The sequence below is a fragment of the Camelus ferus genome, chromosome 3 (genome assembly GCF_009834535.1).
Source record: "Camelus ferus isolate YT-003-E chromosome 3, BCGSAC_Cfer_1.0, whole genome shotgun sequence".
In the NCBI taxonomy this organism is placed as follows: Eukaryota; Metazoa; Chordata; class Mammalia; order Artiodactyla; family Camelidae; genus Camelus; species Camelus ferus.
The window spans coordinates 18879709-18906672 of NC_045698.1; the positions used below are offsets into that span (position 1 = coordinate 18879709).

The following is a 26964-nucleotide window of genomic DNA, read 5'->3' on the forward strand; positions in this document are numbered from 1 at the left end:
ACCATGTATCATATAAACATTAGTGCAGATTGGTAATTTACTACTCCTTTATCATTCTTTTTTTTAATGATACATTATTTCAATGGACATTGTAAAGGGATCCACAGAGATTATGTAACTCTGTGAATGTTAACTGAAGCACAAAATAAAGAGGTGGGAAAATGTACATTTAACTGGAACTTAAAGATTAATAGAAAGAACACGGAATAGGAGTTTGAAAATCTTTCTGAATAAATACTATCAGGCTCTTGGAAAAGACAAACCATTTTACTAAATTGAATAGCTTTTACCAAATTATAGTCAAGGTCTATGACAGGATTAACAATATAATATTCCATAAAATAAAAGAAAAGTATGAGTGTTCATGCTAAGTGTAATCAAGACATTGTGAATCATATTTTCACAAGCTTTGTAACAGAGCTATAGTATTGCTTTATTCAAGAAAAGACTCTCTTATCTTCACAAAACTTACCTCAACACAGAGCAAGCCTCCATGATGATTCACACACACACACACACACACACACACACACTCATTATAGAACATGGGGATTGTTTTCCATTCCAAATCTCACTGAAGCCAGATTTCTGAGAGCACCACAAGGAAACAGTTGTGTCTGCTCTCTAAGATTTTGGCCCGCTACGTTATGGTGTATCCTTTTTTTTAAAGAATTCATAGGTATCAAAGTTATAAAATATAAAAAACTATAAATTCTGTGCTATTTTTTCTCCATGTATCTTTCTCTTTTCCCAGGAAAGTAACAAGTGTGTTGATTGAGTGAGATAGTTTTGCCTTTATGAACCAAATAAATTTCCTAAATACTATTATACTTAGGAACCTTTGGTTTTTTTTTTTTTTTTTTTTTTTTTTAGGGGGGTGGTTGGTGAGAGATCAGTAATACAGCTTCTGATTCAGCAAAATTCCAATCACTTATCTCCTTAGGAAATATTTCCAGCTAATATGTTTCATTCTTTTTAGTCTCCTAGTGATTTTACTGGGACAGGCAATGAGGGAATTCATCAATTACCTGAGATATATTAGAACATCCTTTACATATTATGCCTTTTTAACAGAATAATTGTCAATTCCTGTATCAAAAAACTCTTTTAATTAAAACATCCAGGTAACATTAGTACTGACTTTTAACTGGCCATATCTGTAAAACAGTTTTCCTATTATACCATTAAAGTAAAATCTCTCTCTTTTGCAGCTGGTAATACAAATACTAGCTTTACGAACAAGAAACAATAATTAGACAACTAGAAACTGAATTTATTATTTCAGCCTAACTTTTGAACACTTCTGAGTTTGTCCCAAGAAATGTGGAAACCAGAGTGGCAGAAAGAACCAGAGTGCTAGATTAATTTGGTTCATTATTTTTCATGTTCTCAGTAGAACTGATTCAAAAGCATTACAACAGCAGTAATAACAGCAACACAAAAATTTTAAATTCTATGAAAATATAGAATAAAGCAAAGCACTTATAATTAATATAATATATTATAGTTTATACTATTTTTGCCAGTTGAATTTAGAGCCATAAACCTATATATTCTAATAAACCTTATCTCCTCTTCAGAACTAGGGCACTTATTTCCCCAGTTTACCAATGAGGTTCTCTTCAGTCATTGCAACTCAGTGAAAGGGAGCCACCTTACTCAAGGATACACTCTTCCCTGGGGCTCCCCACATCCTGTGTTGTATTGATTCAGAGTACAAAGGTCTAGGCTCTTTGTCTCAATCTGCAAGAGCTCTGAAAGACAATTAATGGGGCTGGCTTTTGTAACAATATCACATTTCAACCTCTCCCTCTGTCCAATCTTCACTTTTTTACTACCTCGTGGCTCTTGTTCCCAGAGTGCTCCCTAATATCTTCTTTATACAAAGCTCTGTCTCAGAATCTGCTTCCTAGGAAACAATCTAAGATGCAATCCACATTCAAATTATTCTCCTGAATATACATCACTTGATTGCCTCTAATTATCCAAAGAACAAACAAAATACTGTATTTCTGCTGCTTTGAAAAAGCTTCCGCTTTTTCTTTTTTCTGTAATACATTATAAAGTCTCTGATAACTTTCTCAAATTACTCTTCTAATATTCCCAAGGATTTGCCCACAATTTGACTTCTATCCACAAAAGTGAAGTGTTCTTTCAGAGTTAACAAATCCTGTATTTCTCTTGGCCCAGCTAAATAAATATATTGCAGTGACATCATTTTCTACACAATTACTACAAATTATCCTTGCTTGAGTTTCATAATGTTGAATTTTTCTGGTTCTCCTGTAGCCTCTCTTTATCTATATTTCTGAGTCTTTCTGGAATGACAAGTTTTTTTCCTGCTCCCCAAAAACATGCATTCCTCAGTGTTCAGACCTAGAGTTCTCTTCTATTGTCTTCCCTTCTCTTCTCTTGTCTTCTTTTCTCTTGTCTTTTCTTTCTAAATTTGTTGCCCTCATAACTTAATTCCCACTAGTTTCATTAAATACCAGATTTATATGAGTAAGTCCTTCTAAAGCAGTAGCCTTGCTCATAATTTTCAACACCAAGTTCTGTTGGACTGCTCCCCTGGAAATTAAAACTGTATCCTAATTTAAATTGATTGTAAAGTAAAACCTTTAGGAAAGTTACTTAATTATTCTAAGTTTCCTCAAAAAAAGTACTTATAAATGTATTCACTTGTTAAGTATTAAAATATATTCCAGGCACTTTTTAAGGCATTAGGAATGTAGCAATGAAATACACAAATGAAAATGCCTGCTGAATGGAGCTTATATTCTAGTAAAGAGAAACCATGGAACAGTGAAAGGTATTCACATTATTCTATCTTAAATTACACTCAGCCCTTTAAACCTCCATTTGTAAAAATTTCTTATAGTTTTTTATTAGATGCAAATTATAGATCCTACTGTATACCAGCAACTATGCATTCCATTATATCTGCAGAGATAAAAACATACACATTAATTCAATGAATTTACATTTTAGTGGAATGCAAAACATCCAAACAAAGGAAATATAAAATGATATTATTAGAGAATATTAAGAAATATGTTCAGGGGTGACAAGAAACCCAGCAAAGATTTGAGAGAAACTTTCCTAGAATTGATGATATATGAGGTGAATTTTGAAAGATGAACAAGTGTTATATTAAGTTGATGGCAAACCAAAGAGGTGGGAGATAGTACAGGACAATTTGAAAAAAGAACAAACCATTTATAAAATGCTGGAGGTATAAGAAGCATGATATGATCTAAGGACGATAAAGATTTTGGTATTATTGGGGGAAGTGCCTAGAATTTAAACACAGTAAGGCCATGTCTGAACAGGTTCTTATGCCAGGCAAAACTGGATTGAAGGGTTGGTGGTTTTCATTAGTATGAAAGTAACATGTGACAAAGATAAAGAATTAAGATACTATATAAAGCAAAGTAAACATAAAAATTCCATCTATTCTCACCTCATTGACCTGAAATACAGTCTACTATATGAGGTATAAATATGAAGCTATTAACTTATATTGTTTGTCCTCCTAAAATTAAAAAGTCTTCTGCACTTTTTTTTCACTGAATAATTTATCTCAGAGCTTCTCATATCATTTTAACTTTCATATACTCATTTTTCACAGTGAAGGAAGTATTCATTCTTACTTAAGAAATCTTTAATGAATGGATGTTTAGGTTCATTATTTTGTTGTTGTCACTGATTATTTTATCCAGTGATATAATGAATATGCTTGTACATATATCTTTGTGTATTTCTAAGATGGTAGGTATCTAATGGATATATTTCTGGTGGGAGAATTGTTGCATCAACTATTAATTATTTTTATTTTTGTTAATTTTAAAGACATAGCTAAAATGCACTTCAAAATCTCTTGCCAAGTCTCAATTTTTTTTTTTAAGTTTTTACAAGGCTCACTGGAAAAGAACTGCATCTAATAATTGTTTTGATATTGTTTTTGTTATTGTGAGTGAAGTAGAGAATCTGTTATGTTAATTGGCTAGAAAAATATTTTCAAGATGATGATCATTTAAAATTTTTGAAATAACAGGGTAATAAATTAGAACATGGAAATAATGCAAAAGTAGAAATTCCAATTAAGTAGGCTGTGAAAAGTTTAGCTTTTTCCCTTGGACATACGCTCCTGCTCCCAATGCCATTGGACATTACGCCATATATAAACATAAACGTGTGTGTGTGTGTGTACACACACATTTATACATATGAGTATATATACACCTTGAAAAAGATGAGTCTCAAAATTGTCTCAAAATTTCTTCATAAAAGACATTTTAAGTTCTTAAATATTTCTAATGACACTTTGAATGTTTAAATTAAAACGAAAGTTTAGAATACAGTAGTAAATTCTGAATTCTAATAATTTGCAAGATATCAGGTTTCTGTTTTTATAAAAATGTCACAAAACTAAGTAGTCACTGACCTTTTACTTATATGTGTAATTTAAATTATAATTACTGACCTTAAATTACTAGACTTTCTAATCAAACTAGTTCAAGTAGCCAAGTGAATAAGTGACCATAAGGCACATTGTTTTACTGTAAAGAATAATTCTTATAGATTTATTTATAGTTTTTCTAACAACCTGCCTAATCTTAGAATTGTATGAGGAAAAACAAACTCACTACATCAATACACATACATACACATGATGTATGTGGTTCCATATGTCATATAAGTGGTTTCCCCAGTGTTGTATTGCTTTGGTATTTATGATCAAGCTTCATTGTTCAAGTTATATCATATTAACAGGCTTGTCAGCCTAAAATAAACATAGAAAATAACTACATCATTGCAACTTCAAAGAAGTATGACAGAACAATTGAATACACCCTGAAGTTTTTCATTAGTAGTCAGAACCTTTACTTCTCTGCCTTCACTGATTTTTCCGTATATTTACATATAGACCTTATTTATCTGAGAAAAAACTCACTTTGCAAATTTGACCTTGTCTGTATACACCTGTATATGTATTAATAAGATGACTTTTCTTGTAAATGTTGCAAATCCTTCAGTGATTCAAATGTCTAGTGTGAATACAATAAGAATGGTCCTGGGATCTTCACATATAATTCAAATTGAATACTGACATAAACTTTCATTTCCTCTAAATTTTCTGATCCATAGCGAGGAAAAGAATGTTAGCAGTAAAAACCTCAAAAATTCTTCTGACACAGAAGAGGCCATTCTTATCACAGTTCACACATTTCAGCTACCTTTTATTCTATGAAGTTCTTCGTGACGTAAATGCAAACTCTGCTTCTTTTCAGCTTTATGCAAAGCTAAAATGGGAGCCTCTATTTCTAGCCTTGACCAGAAAGTCAGAAAAGAGAATGTGTACTCTATGATTTCAGCATTATTCACCATAAAAGTGGTCAAGATGAAGCACATATTACCAGGAGTGAAATGACACGAGAGAAAATTAGGATTCATTCATCAGTCATATTATATCTCATAGAATACAAACGAAGGTTATAGCCTTGAACACATCATTTTAAAGAGGCAATTTTTATACTCCGTGGAGTGCTAACTACAGCAATGTATTATCACTCTCACTATTCCATTCCAACTTTGGAGAAATACCTGTTTAATCAGAACAACTTTAAATAGTATTATCCATTGTGCTCTCAATGCACAAAATTCATTATATATAAAAACCTGCAAGTCAAAAAGAAAAGAGTTTAGGGTGAATTACTGTCACACATCATACTGTGTGATAATATCATCATAATATCACACAAGATATTATTGTGGCTCTAATGTGTGTGTGTGTGTGTGTGTGTGTGTGTGTGTGTGTGTACTTACGCCTGCACTGTACAAGGGGCATTGAAATTGGAAAGAAATTAGTTTTTTTCCACAGCCTACACACAAGAACACACACACACAGATACACCTGTGTGATATAGTGTTTAAAAGAAGCACTATAAAATATACAGTAACATCACAGAAAAAATAGCAACTGTTACCTGGCAGATGGATAAATGGGTCATAAACAGTGATATCAAAAGCAGACCTTTTAAATTGAGCAGGATTAATAGTCAGAGAATAAAATGGGAAGTATAAATAAACTGTGGGGAGGTGGAGATTAAATGGCAAAATAAGTATAGTGTGATTATGGTGTAAATAGCAGTGAATATTCAACTGTTAAGAGTTTTTAAAGAATGGTAATCTCAACATTTGAGCATTTTCTCTAAGCAAGAACCACTAAAAATGTTTGCAGAAGATAATACTGTGATACATAATTTAGAGCAAGTACTCTGATGGGATATAGAAAGGTAATTTGAAAGTGGGAAAAAATCAAGGATACTAGGACTAGTTAGGAATTTAATACTATAAGAAAGCAGAATAGAGACTTTGAGAGACTCTGATGGCTGACAGGAGTAACAGACATGTCACTACACGCATGAGTTTGGAAGATAAATCAGTAGAACCAGATCAATCACGTAAGAGGAATAAAAAGAGGAGACATCAGTGATAAACTCAATGCATTGTTACTTCTCGAATCAGTTTTGTATACTTTCTCTACTGGATGCTTTTAAGTGTCTGTGTGAGGAAAAATATTAAAACAATTCCTATCAAGACTCACAGCATATGGCCAAACACTTAAAAATGTCTTCTGGTCCTGCACTTGAGATGCAGGTTACAGGTGGGAGGAAAAACCTAAGCAGTGAGACCACTGAGTCTTGTTCTTAGGATTGATAACTGCAGGTACATAATAGCAAGTATACTTTTATTCAGCTTTGAAGTGACACATGATGGTGAAATGGGGCTTTAAGATTAATTACTCGGTGTGCTCTCTATATTAGCTCTGTGCTATGACTTCAGTTAATGGCTTCGAAAATTGGAGGATCTACGTTATTAAGGTCACTGTAGCCTGTGGAAGGTCCTGCTAAATATCTGATTGCATAAATATATCATTTTCTTTTGTACTCTAGCTTGCAGTCACCTCAATGGCATCTATTTTATTTTGTATTCTTTTCCTTAAAAAGTTCCTTGAAGATTAGCATGAAAGGCATATTAATTATTGATATACAATTGAGACTGAATTACGATTTATTACAAACATATAATTATAGAATAATATCCATCAATTTCAGCAATGACCAGAGCTTTTCAAGTGAGTCTAACAACAACAACAAAAAATCCTTTCACTGATTTAACTATCTGTCTCTGTACCCTAATGTACCTTCAGAAACATAGGTTAATGAATATTTCTTTGTATGGATTTTCTTTCCTTGCTGTACTGTAATCTCATTTTCTGTTTTAATATGAATGAATTTAAGGCTAAAACAGTGTTTATAATGCATTTTTACATTTTAAATTACACTAAAATTCAATAAAATAACATGCAATGTTTATATTATGTGTGGCCCGATTTTACCTAAGTATCTTGCATGATATATTATATAACTTAATTTTTCCCTCTTCTGCTCCATTTTGTTAACATCACGTCTCAATGTTAAGAAAAGGCCATCTTTAATTTAAAATAATGATTCTTCTACTTATGAAAATGAATACATAAAAAGGCATACGTGATTATTTTTCCCTTTGCAAAACTCCATTAAAGCAGTTCAGTTGGTTTGGAAACTATCTGCCTGTTCATTTTTAGCTCTATCTTATGTTTAATCAGTGCAGTGATTATAATAGTGATGATAACATCACAGTCCTGTGCTCAAAAACTTAGATTAATATCAACATTGAATTGAGTGAAAATATATGCCAGACACTGAGCTAGGCAGAAAATATTTTTATTTTCAAAGAATAAGTCAGTCTGAATGGATATAATGGAAGTATTTTTATAAAACGCAGTAAAACGAGACAGTGATGTCTATGTTTATTTTATATAACTCTGTTTTGTATATGGTAGAAAAGTAGATAGTTCAGAAGATTCAGGCTAACTAGTGACACCTGTCTTCTGCCCTCGTATTCTCATTTACGTACTAATGGTTTGAATGGGAGTGTTCAAAATTGCCCTGGAAAGAGGGGACATTTATCATTGATTTCACAGGGCATTTGATTGTGAATGGAAAAGCAGAATTGAGATGCTACAGTAGGCTTGCTGGTGCAGACAAGAAGTGAATAGAAAATGTTTTCAAATGGCCACTGCAGATTTCCATTTGAAGGTCTGAGTTCTTTGCCAGAAAGAAAGCAGTGAGCCATCATGTTTCTTATCATACCAGAAGACCTTAAAATAACAAGGACTGTATTGTTTAGAGTACCGTATCACAGTAAGGAACTGATTAACACCATCACTTATGAGATAAAACACTCTGGAAGTTCTACCAAACATAATAAAGCATGAAACAGAAATAATAAGGATAACTTTGGGAGGAAAAGGAGAACTCATTTTGACTTAGCACATTGGAAATATTTTAAAATCTTACACTACTACAAGTCTCACTGGTCCATGAAACATGCATATTTACATCATGATGTGTTTTCTCAAAAGCAAATTGAGAGAAAAGAATTTCAGTATCTCTAATAAATAATTCATATACAGTATTTATATGGCTTTTATAGAGTGAAAAGACAAAATTAGATAATAATTTAAAATGAGCAAAAATCCCATATAATCAATTCAAAACTAATATATCCAAATACCAATACAACATAAAAATATACCTAACTGTTAAATGATCAGGGTCATTCAAATTAAAACTGTAATGAGATAGTCCTACACATCATCAAAAATGGTTAAAATTTAAAAACATTTAAGACTTGCAATATAAAGCCTTATAAAGTACAGAGTCCCTAGAAACCTCACAAATTCCTGGTGGGAGTATAAATTAGTACAGTCTCTTTGAAAACACTTTCTTAGTACCTATTAAAGATAAATCTATGTCCATTCTATTTTTCAGCAATTCTGCTTTTGAAATATACCCAAAGATAATGAATTCACGTGTGACAATAAAATGTGTAAGAATGTTTACCGGTTTTATTTGTAATAGCCTCTAGTTAGAAGCACATCAATCATCTACCAATAGTAGAATAGATAAATTAATTGTGATATATTTATGCAATGGAAAACTGCATAGCCATTAAAAAAATTAATTCTACACAAAGTGTCATTAATTAATTTATCCTCCATAAAGTTCAAAAAAGAAGCCAGACATACTATTTAATTCCATGTACATAAAATTCAGCTACTGGCAAACTTATCAGTAGGGATTGGTTTCAGCAAAATGGTTACCTCTTGGAGGGCGAGTTAGAAAGGAGTAAATGAGGGGGTCTGTACTTGTATTCTAGAAATTTTCCATATTGTGATCTTGATCATGTTAGCATAGGTATATACAAGTACAAATTTTCATTGAGCTGTACAATTAAGATGTGCATATATTAGTTTATACATGTACATCTTTAAACAAATCAAGTTGGCAACACATACACATACAAACATACACACATGCGTTCATTAGAATCCTTATCTGTTGATTCAGAATTATTTATGTTCACAATCATAATTTGTAATGGAATTCTTCATAATATTATTTTCTATTTGATACAGTATTACATAGCAGTTAAAAACTATCTTCTGGAAAATCATTTTTGGACATCAAAATAAACTAAAAATACTAGAGAAAATTAATCTCATAAATATTATTATCAATGAGTTATGAGATTATATTACTTTCTTCTTTATATTATTCTTCAATGTAACTCTACACTATCAGTATACATTTAATCTTTCTTTGCATACTTTGAGAGAAAAGTGTTTATTACTTTACAAAAGACAATTTTATTATTGGTCACTTGTAGTTTTTAAATTATTCAAAAATCTTCTAATTCTATACTGAATACTCTCATCTCACATCTCCACATTTTATGTTACTGACTTTGGAATTTGAACTTTAAAATAATTACAAAGGACAAAATGTTAATAGCTGACTAATCCAAGTAATAAGAGAGTAAAATTAGGAAAAAAAAAAGTTGGGGAGCAAATATGCAACACTAATTTCCTGACATTTCTAAGAGTTATTTTTAACTTTGTGTTTATGCATCACCCAAATTTGTTTCAGTCTCACTAAAACTCCTAATATATGGTCAAATACAACTTCTCTAGAATTAATTCTTAATGTTATCAGTTTTCATAATCAGAGAATCACTCTAGCACTGTTGTTTTAAACTTAATGGCACTCTCAATATTACACAGTTTCAGTACTCTTTGACTAGACATTTTTTATTCCTTCTTTCCGTAAGCACCAAACAGACAAGGTAATTTGTGGAGAAAAGAGCTAGGCATTCTTTAAGAGTATGTCTATCCTTCTTACCTCTGACCTTACATTTCTTCTCTTGTTTGAGGGTGATCAAAGTTTTTAGCTCTCAATTTGAATTTCCAGTTTATCACCAACAAAACAAATTGTCCATTGCTAATATTAGCCTAACAAAACTAAGAAGAGGAAAAATGAATAATTTCCAGTACCCCTTGTCTATGTAATTTGGAGACAGATACTGAAGACTCTCCTAATTTACTTCAGAGCTGTCATTATAATGGATTTATGGGAAATATTAACAACATTCCTTTCTAATTGTGCTCTTTCATTTTATTTCTTTTAACTATTTCCTAATATCCATTTTATAGTAAAATTTCAACACTCCTTTGTCTACTTTAATTTTGAAGAAAAATGGATGTATTCACTTGTGTAAAATACATTTGGTAAACTTAGCTTATTGTAAATTAGATTTTTAAATTTTGTCAAAATCAGCACATTTCATGACAAATTTTAGGATACGTGGAATATAGCTTATCTTGTTTTTGTTGTATATTAGAAACATTACTTATACGTAAACAAAGATTTTTTAGCCTGTCATTTGACAAAGCCATTTTTATTATTTTCTCTTATACACATAAAAAATGAGTTCACTTACTTTGAAATAAAGGTGTTTATAAGAGTTTAAGACACACCTTTATTGGGATAAGCATAAAATAGTCAATAAAGCTTTTCTCAGAGATTTGTAAATTAAACCTTTGTCAATAAGTAATCTAGTGTTTTGCTGCTTTAAAGACATTTAATATTGCATTTCTTATTGAGTACTATTAATACAAAATATACTATAGTGACTACAAAGAGTAATTTTAAAGTAAATAGGAACTTTAAAAATATGTGTTTTTAAAACCTACATTAACATAATTATTGTAAAATATTGGTTATTAATTGAAATAGAGTTGCTAGTGAGAATTTTTTTTTGCCCTACAAGTTAATTATCCTCTAATTCATTAAAGATACTGGCTGAATTTCAATAGTGGTTGACAGAAGAAGAAACAACAGTCCCAGGAAGTCTGATGGATATACAGGACAATTAGATCCAAATATGTACTTCTGCATAGTCACTGCCATTACTCCCATATAGTGTTAGGAATATTATGTACTAATGACTTAATATTCTCTTTAAGCAATTTTCTTCCTTCAACCATCTTTCCTAACATTCTGAGGATACTATTTTAATTAAAAGTCAGAAAATAGTCATTTAAAGCAGAGTCATAAAACTTATTATGTGAAACATGTGAAATTCTTAGGGCCCTTTATCAAAGATTTATAGAAAGATATAAAAGAAATTCAACATGTGAAATCTGTTTTTTATTAAGATATGAGGCAATTTTGATGAATGTCTTTAATGACAATTTTATCTGCATAACATACTAGCTGTATTAACATCCACTTCCTTCTTCAGTTCCTACTGTGCCGTAGGAAAGGAAAAAATATTTTTTAAAAGACATAGAATAGTTTTTAACCTATATGATCTAAACCATATTTGCACTGTTGACTCTGTGTTGTAGGAGTTAACTTCAGACATGCATTTAATCATCAGACATTTATTTACAAAAACATAAGTGTTAATAAAGGACAAATACTTAACATGTTCTTGTTCCAATCATAGAATATAGCTTGTGTGGGACCAACACTCTTGTTGATACAAATAATTAACTCTTTACAAATTGGTTAACACACACACAAAAAACTCTATGAGGGCACTAATAACAACCAACGGCAGACAAAAACTGGGAGGATTACTAGCAAATAGGAAATAAAGCAATTTCCACATTAAGCCCTTTTCCTTGCAAGCATTCCATATTTAATGTGCCACCCAGAAAAGAGTTCAAGCAGAAATCAGCAGTTTTTAAGGACTGAGGGATCAGAGGTCAGGATTCAGCGCTGCAAGAATGGCTGAAAATTGAGAGAAGAAAGTCCAGAAACAGAGGAAGCCACAGAGTAAAGCGACCTAAAACTTGAATACACATTACACATAGCATGTGGCTGACTTCCAAACTGACCATGTATAGGGTAAGACCCCAAAGAATCCAGAGAAAAGGAACAGAATGAAAGTTGAAAACCGAACAGGATTTTAACCATTCCAGATAATAGGAATGAAGAATTTAAAATTCAGGCTCCTTATAGGTAGATATGTTTGGCAAATATATGAAGATTTCTAAGGAAACATAAGAAAGATGATAACTTAGGAGTCAGGAAGATGTCCTAGGAATTAGGATTACACTGCAGTACTAAGGGAGTAAACATAATAGTCTGCCTTGAAAATTCTAAAAACCTACAAAGAATCAAAGAAGCATTCAGTAATTTTACTGCTCATGGGGCAAAACTTAATATTCTTCAGAGGAAGAAAACAAAATCTATAATCTCCACAACGTCTTACTCATAATATCCAATATGTAATCTAAGCTTCCTATAGATTGGAAAAAGCATAAAAATATAACAAAAATGACAGAATTTTTGCCAACAGAAATAGACACAAATAAGATTCAGTTGTCGGGTTTAACAGGCAAAGACTTTAAAAATACTATCATAAATACATTAAAGAATTTATGGAGTACACTAAAATAATGGTTAAGTAATGAAAAATTCCATAAAATATATAAAAAATCAAATAAACAAAAGAAACCTAGAACTAGAAATTATAGCATCTGTAATAAAAATGTATAATAACAGATTAGACACAGAATCGTAAGAAGTAATAAATATTCACAGTAAAAATAAACAAATTGAAGCACAGAGACAAACATATATTAAAATATATATAACACAATCTGAATAATCTATGGGGCAATGTGGAGTACTCTACTGTATTTGTACTTGGAGTCCCTGAAAATAAAAGAGAACAAGACACAAAAACAAAATGATCTGACAATTTTAAAATTAGATGGAAAAAGATCCACTGGTATATAAAAGCCAGTGAATACCCAGCAGGATTAATAAAATACATGTGAAGTATCAAACTAAAATACCAGCTGAGATGAACTGTTGAAAGCCAATGATAAAGACAGAACTTTCAAACCAACCAGAAACAAATATTCATTACATATAGGGCAACAGTGATAAGAATAATGACTTCTTTATTAAAAGTAATAGAATCCACAATGCAATGCAGCAAAAATTTAAAGCACTGAAAGGAAAAAAGAACTGTCAGGTCAATCTATATATTTCTATATCCAATTAAAATAGCTCTCAAAAATAAACGTGAAATAATGATATCTTCAGATTAAAGAGAGCTAAGAAAATTTGTTTCCAGCAGACCCACACTGTAAGTATTCTAAAAGAAGTCTTCATTTGGGAGGGAAACTGATAACACCCAGAAATTTAGATAAAAAGCATAACTGGGAATGGTAATCTCTTAAGTTTATAATGTAATATAATATAATTTTATTTTTAAGTTTTTAAATAAATAATGAAATGCTTAAATAATAAACACTAACCATATATGACTCAGTTTGTAATATATACAGAAGAAAAATATATGACAAAAATAAAATAAAGACCTACAAGGGAAAGGAAATTACACTGTTGTTAAGTTTACTGTAAATAATTGTAAACATTTTATAAACAATAGTAAAATATGTAATACTAACTCAATATTTAGTATAATACATCAAGAATGAATTATATAGAACACAAATTCAGATATTAACAAAAATTAACCCAAAAGATAATAAGAAAGCAGAAATAGATATAAAAACAAACGGGGCAAAAGAAAACAAGAAAATGGTAGACTTGAATCCACGTGTATCAGTAACTGCATTTTGTATCAATGGACTTAACATCTCAATTAAATGTTAAAGATCGTCAGACTGGATAAAAAAGTATAAGCTAATTCTGAGCTGTTTACAAGAGCTGCATTTTAAACATAATTACACAGAAATACTGAAAACAAAAGGATGGAAAAAGATAAACCACAAAAACACAAGCATAAATGAGTTGGCATGGGTAAATTTGGATCAGGTAAACTTCAAGCAAGTAGTATTGTCAAAGATAAAGGGTGATATTTCATAATAGTGAAATGTCAATTAGTCAGAGACATAAAAGATAATTGACCGTGCACCCAATACTTGCATAAAAATAAATGAAAAAAATTGACAAAGGTAAAGAGAGAATTTTTTAAATGGAACTTTTTAATATTCTTCTTTGAACAAGGAGACACACAACTGTAATGATAGAGAATTGAACAATACCATCATTATCTTTATCTAAGTCTGCAGAATATTATACCCTGTACTAAGCAATTCACATTTTTTTCAAGTATTAAGACACATTTACCAAAATAGTTTGTAAAAATTGCAGGTTTTCTAAAATAACACACAGTAGTAACATATCTTGATTGTGTCTATAGAGTAAGAAAAATAGAATAGGAGCTGTAGGAGAATATAATCTTAATTTTTCAAAAAAAAAAAACCATTTTGTTGTTAGAAAGTATTAACGGAGTTGGAACTTTCACAAAATAACATAAAAATACATCGCTTCCCACTATAGAAAAAGACACCTTTCCTCTTAGATTTGCCAAGTCATTTATTCATTAATCTTGAACTTTTGTTTGTGCCTCTGTTTTTTAATGTATAGTTCTGACTATGATGATTTATAGTAATCATATCCCTAGGAAATTCTAGCTGAGAAGTAGAATTATTTACTGAGGAAATTCCACTAAGTACTAATTTAATGGCATATCTAGAGTGATCACAGATTACTTTTATCATTAGTAATAATGATAATTATTACTATTAAAAATAGCAATTGATGATGTTTGTGCTTATTTTCCCCCACCCATCTCTATCCTCCTGCAGAATCTACTACTTCTATTTTTTTTTCTTTTCTTTTCTTCTTCTTCTTTTTTTTTTTTTTTTTTTAACACTGATGACTTTGTAAGGGTGGATTTGATCTTCTGCAAATTTGGAAACAGAGGAAGAGAATGTTGGGACATTAGAAATAGTTCAGAAGTACTGAAATCAGTAAAAGAGATCAGGAAAAATTACACATATAATTTGGTAATCTTACTAATAAACATTTTCTATCACATTCTAATATTTTTTCAATGGTTTAACAGTTACTTATTTTTCAGATTAAAAAATCTTGAATTTTAAATACAGATATTTCTAGGAGTAGTTAATTCCTAATTCAGTCAGAACTTATTTAATCTCATTTTAGAATTATAAATAACTGCTTGAAATTACTTATATTAAAAAAATAGTCATTGTTTTGAATTGACTGTGATTCTGAAGTATATTTTCTATTTTAGGGCCTACAGCAAAATGGGAGGGGCTTGGTTATAATTAGGGTCCTTGAGTATAACAGAAAAGGAAACAACGTTGGTGTAACTTATGTCAGCAAAAGGAAATACATTTCTTTTAATTTTTCTCTGCTCTTTCTGTGCTTTGTAGTGTCAGTTTCTCAGGACCAATATTAATGCTAAATAAAGATCTATTGAGATAGTAACTGAATATTAATTTTGAATAAATATGTGATGTCAAATATTTTGAGAAAGTTAAAAAAAACCTTCAATCTAACACTAATTCAAAGTGCAAATGTCACAGATTCTAGGAGCTAAATTAGTAGACCAAAATAATTAAAATTGTACCATGAATAAGATTTGGTAGATGACTTCATAATTTTGACAGAAAATCCCAGCTGGGGAGAATAAAGATTTAGGGCTTTAGGTGGGAAGATGCACTTGATGTAGGACTTAAAGCAAAGAGAAGAAGTGAGATTTTGGAAAAGGGTGTTGGAGACTCCCTGGAAAAGGACCTCTGAACATGATCGGATAAAGGCTAAGTATTTGAAAAAGAAAAGATTTCACTTTCTCTAGAGCTAAGCTGCTTAATTAAGGGAGCATAGAACATAGGCAGGAATAAGCAATGATACTGAACACTGAATTCTACTTAAGTAAATTTGGGTTATTTTTCTATAGACATTTTGTCCAAGAATTTGGTATCATTCACAAAGCAGTGTGTAATATGTTTTTGAGACTTAAAAAAAAAAAAAAAGGTCAAGTGAAAAGGCTATTTAGTGTGCTAATGCAATAGTTCAGGAACATGGTAATATAATACTGCAGTGAGGGGACTGGCAGTAAGAATTAAATGATAGCACTCTATTGTAAAAGTAGGTATTTTTATAGAACTCAGCATGAAATAAGCCTTTGTAGACTGTCCTGAGCATCTAGCCTTAATGCTTAATATTTTTCTCATATGTTCTTAGTTTTAAACAAGCAGCTTGTAAAGAGCACATAAAACAGAAGCAGCTGCTACATGTACTGCACCATAAGTAATGACCTTCTAAAACCTTTTGAAAGATCATTTATTTAGATTCTGAAAAACACTATAATATACTGAAAAATTTATCAAACATCCTTCAGGAAATTTCAGACTTTATTTGTCTCTGTACAAATCAAACTGCTATACCCTAAAAGCCTAAGAGAAAATAGTCTAACCAAGTCCATTATTTTATATATACTCAGGGGAAATATCCACATTTAGTGCACACATCAACATAGGAAAGTGCAAAAGAGAGTCATCCTCTTTTTGTTTGACCACTCAATTGAATATGAACCAGACTCCTAACCGTTTGTCTGTTGGTACCACTGTTTCCCATTTTTCAGTTAACGCCTATACCAAAAGTATCCAGCTGCAACCAAGAGTTTCATAAATATTATAGTTCCCTTCCAGTTCAGAATTCCATGATTATACTTCTGATGATTTCAGCTTCAGAACAGTAAACATTTTGAATTAAAACTATGAAAAATTGCGAGCTAATTTTTTAAAAGAAGATACCTTATTGTATTTAGATGTTGACTGTTTATTTATAGGCAGTTCCATGGCACTATGTCGACTGCCCTGAGCAAACTAAGTATGAATATGTATCTTTGAATTAAAATGTATTGGTCAGTTGGTCAACTTAATAGTCGATGTTTCAAAATTATTTCATAAATACTAATGTTTTCCTTCAAAATAATAAACACTATCCCTGTAAGTCTCTCTCTTCATGCAATAAATGTTTTAAAAACCAGATAGTAAAATCAAATTCTGCTCAATTCTCAATAATTATAGATAATTGATCAATTACTTATTAATCCATGATGACTAGGGATTTTTCAAGATCTAGATCTAATGTGTGAAAAATCAATTGCATAAGAAGTTTCTCTGACAGAACAGTAGGAGTCTTTGCTATGCTTCTTGTTAAATTTATTTTAATTCCTCTCTTGAGCAGTATTACTCTTCTGACCAAGTAATTTAGGCACATGTGTCTGTTTAAATTACAGGGAAGCTACACAGCAATTGTTGTGACTTTGTCATCTTGAGTGAGAACCAAAGGTTTCCCTTTTAACAGAAAACAGAATTAGTAAATCTCAGATTTCATTATTGTGAAAGCAAAAACAACATTTCTGACTTTTCTCTCTTGTATTGCAAATGTCTGAAATAACATAAGGAAATATTCTACAATATTTCCTTATAAAAATACCCTCATGATTCATTCTCTTGGCCCTCCACTCCATCCTGACAATGGAGGCAAATTGATGATCCCATACTTGTTCTCCATGAATAAGGAATTTGTACAAGAGCCTTTAGCAGGGACTCATAACCCATGCTTCATGTAAAAACAACTCAGCATGGAATTTTGGGCCTTTTATAGTAATGGTCTAACACCATCCTATTAGACTGTTCTTTTTGTAGGGGTGTATGTGTGTGTGTATGTATGTGTGTGTGTGTTTCTTTTATCTTGCCACATGCAATCCCATCTCCTTGGATTTATCCACATGCAGTTTTTTAACTTTTTTACTGGCTCTTCCTGTCTACAGACAAAGCTCCGTTCACAATGCTAGAAAATATCAGAAATTTGGAGTTAAAGAAATTTTAGTAACAACTTAATTTAATGTAACAAGAATCTGAGGTTTTGGAAAGTATAATTGACTTACAAATTCTGCACAGTTTGAGTGGCACAGTCAGGACTGAACCTTGTAAGTTGCATGTCTGTGTATGTGTGCAATGAATATTTATTAAATTTTGCTGCTGCTACTTTATTTGTTCTAAAACTACTTCCTCTAAATTCAGGATCAAATCCTAGACTTTATATCCAAGGAGTAAAAGTCCTTCCAACTTTATACAATTTTGTATCACCTATAAATTAGTATAGGTCTTATCATTTTCTGTGATACCTAGCTTCTGAAAAATAATTTTAAAACCATGAAAATCTCTTCCCATTAGAAGCTCTTATTCTTTCCCAATCTTGGTGCATAGTAAATAGTATGACTTTATTTCACATGGGATATTGCCAATGCAGAGGATCCTAGAAGACTCAGTTTGAGTTTACCCAGGGCAACCAGAAGGTGGTCAAAAAGACAGTCTGTATGGTGTTCAAGAAATTAAGCTGTCGTCAGACCTCATGTGTTTGACCAAGTTCAGGGTTGGGGGGCTACCCCGTCTCTGTATATGCAAATAACTAATAATACAGTCAAAAGCCAGGAGAGCAGGTGAGGAGAGAATTTACAGACTTTTAAGAGTTTAATAAATGCTAAGAGTAGTTGGAATCCCACTTTTATAATGAACTAAATATGTGGTGCATGGCATATCTAAGACAAGGCCCTATTATAAAACAGAAATTTTTTTTCCAAAAAGTATTATAGCTGTTTTATTTTTTGAAGTTTCTGTTTCATATGAGTATTGTTTTCCATGGATAATATAAAAATAGTTGACACATAGTTTTGGTTTGATTATCCTCATTTGAAAAATATTCTGATTATTATAAAGGGTTTTCTATTTTGGGCTCATGATCTGGTTGTCAAGTATAAGTAAGTACAAAAAACTGAGCATATTAACTTGTCCATGGTGAAAAGAGGTTATTTTCCCAAGACAAGTGATAAATACTTTGTGAAAAGTAATTTAACAGAGCTAGGCACACTTTTAGTAACTATTTTTGACAGATTACCGAACTAATTAAATATAAGCAAGATGGTACAAAAAGATCTAAAGCACAATGTACATTTTTAAATGTCAGTGCAGTAATGGTGGTCAGTTAATCAATGTGCACGCCACTTTTAAAGAAAGCATTTTTGTTTACAGGTAAAAATAAATGCTTGCAGTGGAGCCTTGATTGTCTTAAGATTCAGAGTATCTCTTTTTATCTGTGTCTATTCTTCTGTATCTTTGACTCTCCAAGGATAAAACTCTGTGCAAGGCCCCATGAACTGAATGTGTCCTTTATACACTGCCTTAGAGAAAGAATCATAAGGCAATTTCAAGCCCTGAGACACAAACATTTGTCAGTTGAACTTGAAATATCCTGATGTTAGTTATTAACTATAGTGTGAAAAACTATAGTGTGAAAAAGTGATGTTAAATGAGGGGTACTGGAGGGGTTCATATGACTAACTTGAGGAGAAATAAGAGAGGAAAAAAGCATCAGCAAGTGAACCGTGTGGGGCAAAATGAACATGACCTACGGAACCAGAAAAGAGAGATATTAAAAGAATAGGAAATAATATGCTTCCAATAAAGGAAGCGGTATTTGACAAAAGTACACTGTCAAACAGAGAAAATGAAAAATTAGATCAAGATTTCAGCAATTTCACAGACAAACATATTTCCAATTTAACAACAATAAGCATGACTTTTGTGCTACTGGCTACTTTTCATGTTCTCATTTTTGGCTCATTCTCTTATTTGTCTGATGTTGCCACTGAGTCAAACAAATATTTGTACCATTAGAGTCACTTCTAGTGTCTTGTGCCAAGAATAAATAATAAATATATGATCCATGGGCAGTGTTAGTTTTTATAGTGGTTTATTTTGTTTTATGCTCAGAATTTAAAAGTGCCTCAGCAATAGGTGTAAATTGGGGATAATTCACAGTGAACAGTGAACAGGAATTGTCATATGTATAGTATAGTATGAATGAGATTGGTAAGGGGAAGATAGATAAAGAGAAAATTCCGGATGTCAGAAAGATCACATCACCTATTTCAAGACACAGAAGAAAGAGAAGAGAGGTAATGAATCTCTTTCCTCAAACCTGGATACACCAAGGAAGTTACATATTCCTTGTTGCCATTTGCTCCTAAATGCTAATGAGCAATTTTTCACTTGCTGCTACTAAAATGGAATTAAATCTTTCTAAGGGTAGCATTTTCTTTCTACTTCTGTTTTTCTTTTCTTCTTCCTTCTGCCTTAAACCCTTTGGTCATCATTACAGGCAGGAAGCAGTTCACTTTGATTGGTGATAAGAAACAGGAGCATCTAGAAGTATTCAAATTTATTTCTGATACATAGCATACTGTTTTAATTATGATAAATTATGCATCAGCAAAGACCAGTATATTTTAGGAATTTTGAGTACATTACAATTGCATTTTGTTTTGCCTCATATAACACATTAACTTATTATCTACCTGTTTTTGAATTAAATAAAGAAAGTTTGTTTAATCTTTTAGATGCACACACATAAAATTAAATCATATCTACCTGATTAATAATGAAATAACTCCACAAATAAGTAATTTTATTTTGAGGCTTACTATGGATACGGACCTAATCTAGCTACCTGAATACTCACATCCCTCACTCTACCCTACGAAAAGAATTTGCAACATCATGCCTTCTGCACATCGTAATTAGTCAAATACTATAAAATAATCATTAGTGACATGGAAAGTTGCTGTAAAAATTACTATCACTTTCAGCTGCTAGACGGATCGTAAAAAAATTCTTACCTTGCCTACATATTGTGTGTCTGTACCTGTGTATTCTTCCAACAAGAAGAACTGATTCCACATCCAGCCACGCTTGGTGCGATGCAGCACTTTACCATCATCTTGTGTCAGACCCGTGATCCTTTCACTTGGAAAATCTCTGTTGGCATTTTCTTGTAATGGGATAGCATCAATTGTATGAAACACAGAGGTCCAGATGAGTAGTGGTAGGAAATGGTAAGTCCTCATTATCTGCGGCTTCAGCAGGATATCAAATTCAATGTGCTGTTTCCCCTGAGAAGTAGGAGGAGAAAAATGGCTAATTAGGTTGTGTTTCATTTTCCCATAACCTGTATACTGTAAACATTTCCTGAATGTTATTTAAGTGTTATAAATAATATATTATACATTATTTTTCCATGTTACATCAGTGAACTATCACTAAAACTCACATATTATACAGATAATTAGGGAAAACATATATAACACAAATAAATTAAACAGTAAGTTAACAGCTGACCTCATTATCACTGTATTACAGCACATAAATGTGAATTTATTTGTAATTTAAAATATTAAGAATTTTGAAAAAATTAAGTTCTATAATATATCAAAGCTCATAATAATAATAATAAAAGAATATTTATTCCTAATAATAAGAGTATTTATTAATATGTACATATATGTGAACCTATATACTTTAAAGAACACTATTTTCTTCTATAAGCTATTTCTCTTCCTCATCTTCTATTTCCCCCTCCTCCTCCTTATTCTTCTGTTAAATGTTGAGACGTTGCCTTGAGGCAAATTACATGATACCAAATATACTTTCGATTGTATCTGCAGTGCCTAGCACTGTTCCATTTGATCCTTTCCAATCAATAACTTTTTTACCCAACAGTCAGTTGTCAGTCACATTTATCTGAGACAGGAAAACATGCTCTCCTCATGTTCAAAAACATTTTACCTGATAATTAAAAATAAGAACACATATTTATTTTCTAAAATTATAGAACAAAACAGAGCACACAAAATTGGTATTGCAAAATCAAATATGGGTTTTTATCTATGGGATAATTAGATCCAGAATTTTGAAATAAACAATGTTTCTCTGTTGACATAGTAAATTGATTCTCCTCTAAGTAAAAATGATAGTTAATCTGATATTTCAAAATTAATTTTATTTAGCGGTAAATTGGTTTAATTTGCAAGGCATTTGATCTAGAGGCATGACTGCTGATGATAATGATTTGGGAAGCAAAAGAAACCCATCTCAAAGTGGTGTAGGCAAAAATAAAAGAAGTAATTGGATTATAAAATCAAATTAAGTGTAGAAAGGAAAGAATGAAAGCAATAAAGAAGTGGGCATTTCCTGTTCATGAAAACTAGAATTAAAATCTAGGATACTTGAGTAACTTCTCTCTTTCTCCTTCTCTCTCTGTCTCTCTCTTTGGCTTTGACCTAATCCTTCTCAGTCTGTTAAAATATAAGAATATATGAAGTTCAGATTTAACATCTTCCAATCCAGAAAGCACCTGATAGTCTTTTCTATTTTAAGTTTAAAAAAATCTTGGAAATGGACTCAAATTTACCTGACTTGGACCAGATGCCCAGTGCTGGACCATACACATCTATGGATTCAGTTGCTGTTATGAAGGCATAAAGGTCAAATATAAGCCTCTGGCATGGCTTTATCACTTGTTTTCTGTGAGACTTGGATATTTACCCACATCACTAGGTCTCAACAATTGCTATCAAAGGAGAATAATTAGTAACTGACCCACAACGTATTGCTATTAATATTATTTTGAACTTTTATCACAAAGTCATAGATATTTGTAATACAAGGAATTATTTTCACAATAGCACATACCTATGAGAAGACTGAGGTGTGAAGAATTTAAGGAATTTGACAAAACCATCCAGATAGTAAGTATATGAACTCGATTTTAGACCCACAGCTTTAAACAATTTTTTTTTGCATAAGATAATACATATAAAGAAGTTAGTGTGGTGCTTGCACACAAATTCTCAGTGTGTTCATGTTCTCAGCCTCAGCCTCAGCCTCAGCCTCAGCCGTGGATGTTCCCACCATAGTCATGTGTGTGTGTGTATATCTGGCTGATTGGCAGGTATCAGTATCAGTGTTTGCTATGGTGAGAATGGTGATTGGCAGATAATAGTATCAGTGTTTGCTATGGTCTAAAGCTATTGGCTTGTCCAGCTATATGTACCCTAATTTCCATACCTACTATTTGTTAAAATGTTCTTACTTAACAAAATACACATTATATGGCCACGAATCTACACATTCCTCCAGAATGAGAGAAATCAGAGTTATGTTAATTTTTTACTCTGAAGTATTGGGTGATGGTAATTATTCTTGGTAGAAGAAATTTTCACATATTGGATAAGTCATTCTGGTGTAAATATAACTTAACTTGAACTTTATGCTCACTAAAAAAGCTTGGCCTTGGCCTATTTAACATGCATTGTACATCTGCTTTAACCATTTAAGGAAAGAATGCATTTAAAAATCAAAATGGGGAAACTGTGGTGCAGGCATCCAAAATGAAACTGAGTGGCCACTGTGGACATGGTTTCAGGCACATTCCTGCATGGACTTGAATTTCCTGAGCTGTATCAGACTCCAGGATACCACCAGCTGCCCTCAAAACAGTATCTGCTAACAGCTGTAGCAGCTTGTAACTGTGCAACCATTTCAGACCCCAGCCAGTCCTTGCTTAACAAGCATCCTTTCTTCTTGCCAGCTCCAATCCTAATTCTTGACAAACATCTTATGTAATTTTCTAACATATAAAGGATTTTGCTTTTATAAGCCTCCCCCATTTTGTATTCCAGTGGAACACAGTACAAGTGCTTCTTTAATCTGTGTCTCCCAGGCTATACTCCTCAGTTTGGCTCAAAACTCTTTTTATTCTCATTATAGATTTATTAATTATTCCCATCAACACTATCAGAACTTTATGTGGGTATTAATAAGACTGTAAACTATAGGAAATTGGTAGATTTAACCAAAACAATGTAAAATTCTGAAGCAAATGTCAGGAAACTACAATTTCAAATATTTTAGAAAAGATGTAATGGAAAGGTACCATCTAGTGGACATTAGTTCTGAAAAGACCCCACATTTTATTTATAATTGGCGGTGCAATAGAAAATAAGCAGCCAGAGGATTTCAAGAACAGCTGTGAACTCACTTCAATAAAATACAACAAATTCCTTCGTTGACCACACTTGTTACCCTGGTTTCTTTCCACTGGAGGATTTTTTTGGCCATCATCCTTGGTGATCACCCTTGCAAGAGAAAATGGAGAGCATTCCTCATTTCCCGCCATCTGTTCTGCAATGCCCACTTTGGGTAGAATGTAAGCCTTTAAGCAGAAAAGTCCGGTTATATTAGATGGAGCCAGAGACTTGACAGAGGCCAGGATCCCATAGGCATCTATAAGCTATCGTAAGAAATTTGCTTTCATTTTCAGAGCAATGGAAAGCAGTTGGAAGACTTTATCATGCCATGTTTAGAGAAGATCAATCTGGCTGCAGAGTGGAAGACAGATTATAGGGTAAGAAAGGATTTGGTTAAGAGGGAGATCCATTAAAAGTCTATCACTCTAGTCCAGAAAGAGATGATGTTGGCTTATAGAGAAGTGCTTTGAAGTGGACCCTAATACTCTACTCAGATTTCCTTGGATTCTTTAATATGCCCACACACACACAAACACACATACATGCACTAGTACTTTTCTATGCTTTTGCTTCTAATGGCCTGCACCTGCAACTCTCTTTGGAGGACTTCCCTTGGCTACTGGAGCCACTTTGCCCACAGGCACAGGGAGCCTAAAGTGCCTGCAAGTTTACAGTTATCTACCACAGAATCCCTGAGCCAGTGTCTAACAGGTGCAGAAGTATTAAAACCGACACAATATTTACATCCCAGAGCTCCCTTAAAGAATCGTGCTGAGGCTGGGACTTTGACTGAAATCATATATATTCTCTCGGATTCTTCTTCCTGTCCTACTTTCCCACACTCTTCTCCACTTCCTGACCTGGAAGCAACCTGTTAAAACCAATCACTTGCACCCAAATCCTTGCCTCAGGCTTTGTTTCCGAGAAATCAGACCTAAGACCTGAATAAGACCCGCATATTCACATATTCACATATTCAGGAGAGTAAATACTACTTTCTTGGGTACTGGTTATAAAAGATTAAAAAGAAGAAAAAAATAAATAACTCCTAGGTTATTAGTTTGTGAACTGGGTAGATTATTAAGCCATTTTTTGAGTGTCATTTATATCAGGGGAAGAGACCATCTATTAGAAAAATAATCATTTTCTTCTTATTCTTGATCAAAATAAAAAAGTCATTTTATACTGCTACTAATAACATTTCAGCATAATTAATAATAGGATGCAAATTGATTCACTTTTCTACTGCTTTTATATAATTGAATTTATATATTTATGACAACCTTCAAAGTAGATTCTTCTATAATCCCTCATATTATTATAAGGAAACTAAGGAACAGAGAAGGTAAATGACTGTGCAAGTTCATATAAGTAGCAGCAGAATGGTGGAAAATTAAATCCAGGAACTCCCTTACACTTGGGCTCTACTGCTCTAGAAATAGACTACTAACATCTGTGATGCTGGAAACCAACATTTGTTCTAACTTGCCTTCCATGTTATAGCAATGTGCTGTCTTTTTTCAAATACTGTTTCTTTAACTCTCCTTGCAACAATATTACATTGACTGTATTAGTAAGAGGGATAAACTGAGCCTTTGTTTGTTGAAGTAACTTGCTAATACGACAGGGTGTTAGGCACCTGTGGGAAAGATAGAAGGCATCTAGGATTTGAATTCCATCAAACTGATGTCAATGCTCCTGATCTTAATTATACTGGTGTTAAGTAATATTGCTCTATATGTGCCCACCTGGAAGCCTCCTTCATATACTTTAAGTGCTTGCCCAATTCAAAATCTTCGCCTTACTCACGCTCTGACTTTTAACAGTCTTACCTCGGTCATACATAGCCAACTTCTCATTATTTTCAGTTTCTATATTATATTCTGCTTTCTTGCAAAGTCTTTTACAACAACCTTTTCAAGAACAGCTTACCCAAATTCAGTCTCTACTGATTCCTACCATACATTTATTTCCGTCAAATAATTTACAATAATTTTAATTATATTTTCTATTTAGTGGATTATATGTTTAGTGACTACTTCCTTTAGTTATAATGTAACTTGTCTGGTGGTGAGATATTTTGTAAATCAATGTGCCCTGCATGAAACAGTTATTGACATGCAGTAGGTACTTAATATGTATTTGTAAAATTAATTGTTTAGTTGATTCATGCCTAAAATGAATAATCCCTAATTTGAGACTGGGATCGATCGCAAATGAGATTGACAATATTCTATTGCATAAACAAGCCAATACAGATATACAAAGAATTTAACTGGGAGGAAACGTGCCTTTTAAAAGAGTTCTGGAGGTATTTTTTCCGCTAACAAATGAAATTCAGTCTGCAACGAAGTAAGAGTAATATTCATAAAAGTTTCCGTAACGTGGGATTAAGTATGAACTTCATAAAGTGGTATAGAGTGTTTGATCAGCCCTTTTATTAAATATCTTCTTTATTTTCTTCATAATTCTGGGCATAATTTTTTCACTTTTGAGGAAATTAATGTACTCCTCCTGTGGCCAATTTAACCACTGAACATTCCTCAGTTCTTAGACAAAAGTGCAAATTCTAAAAGGATTATTTTTCATTTGTTTTTAAAGTTAGCAATTCTTATCCCATAAGGTTTATTAAAAATTCTTTATATCCTTTATTCATTCAATAGCAACAAGCTGATTACTAAATTTTCTATGCTTAATTACCACTATCAGCCTTAAATGCTCTGCATTTTAATCACAGTTTTTGTTGATAAATAAATACTATCAGATGCGTTATGAAGT

The 26964-nt window shown here is 32.2% G+C and overlaps 1 protein-coding gene across 2 annotated transcripts in view; it reads right to left on the reverse strand.

Moving 5' to 3' along the window:
• The window catches only part of CDH9 (cadherin 9), a 112993-nt gene that overhangs the window by 51990 nt on the left and 34039 nt on the right, over nucleotides 1-26964 (reverse strand). For both annotated transcript variants that reach the window (XM_032470482.1, XM_014557539.2), the window contains exon 2: nucleotides 20998-21270. In XM_032470482.1, the coding sequence (XP_032326373.1) occupies nucleotides 20998-21225 (228 nt within the window). In that variant the 5' untranslated portion in view covers nucleotides 21226-21270. The remainder of the gene's footprint in view (nucleotides 1-20997; nucleotides 21271-26964) is intronic.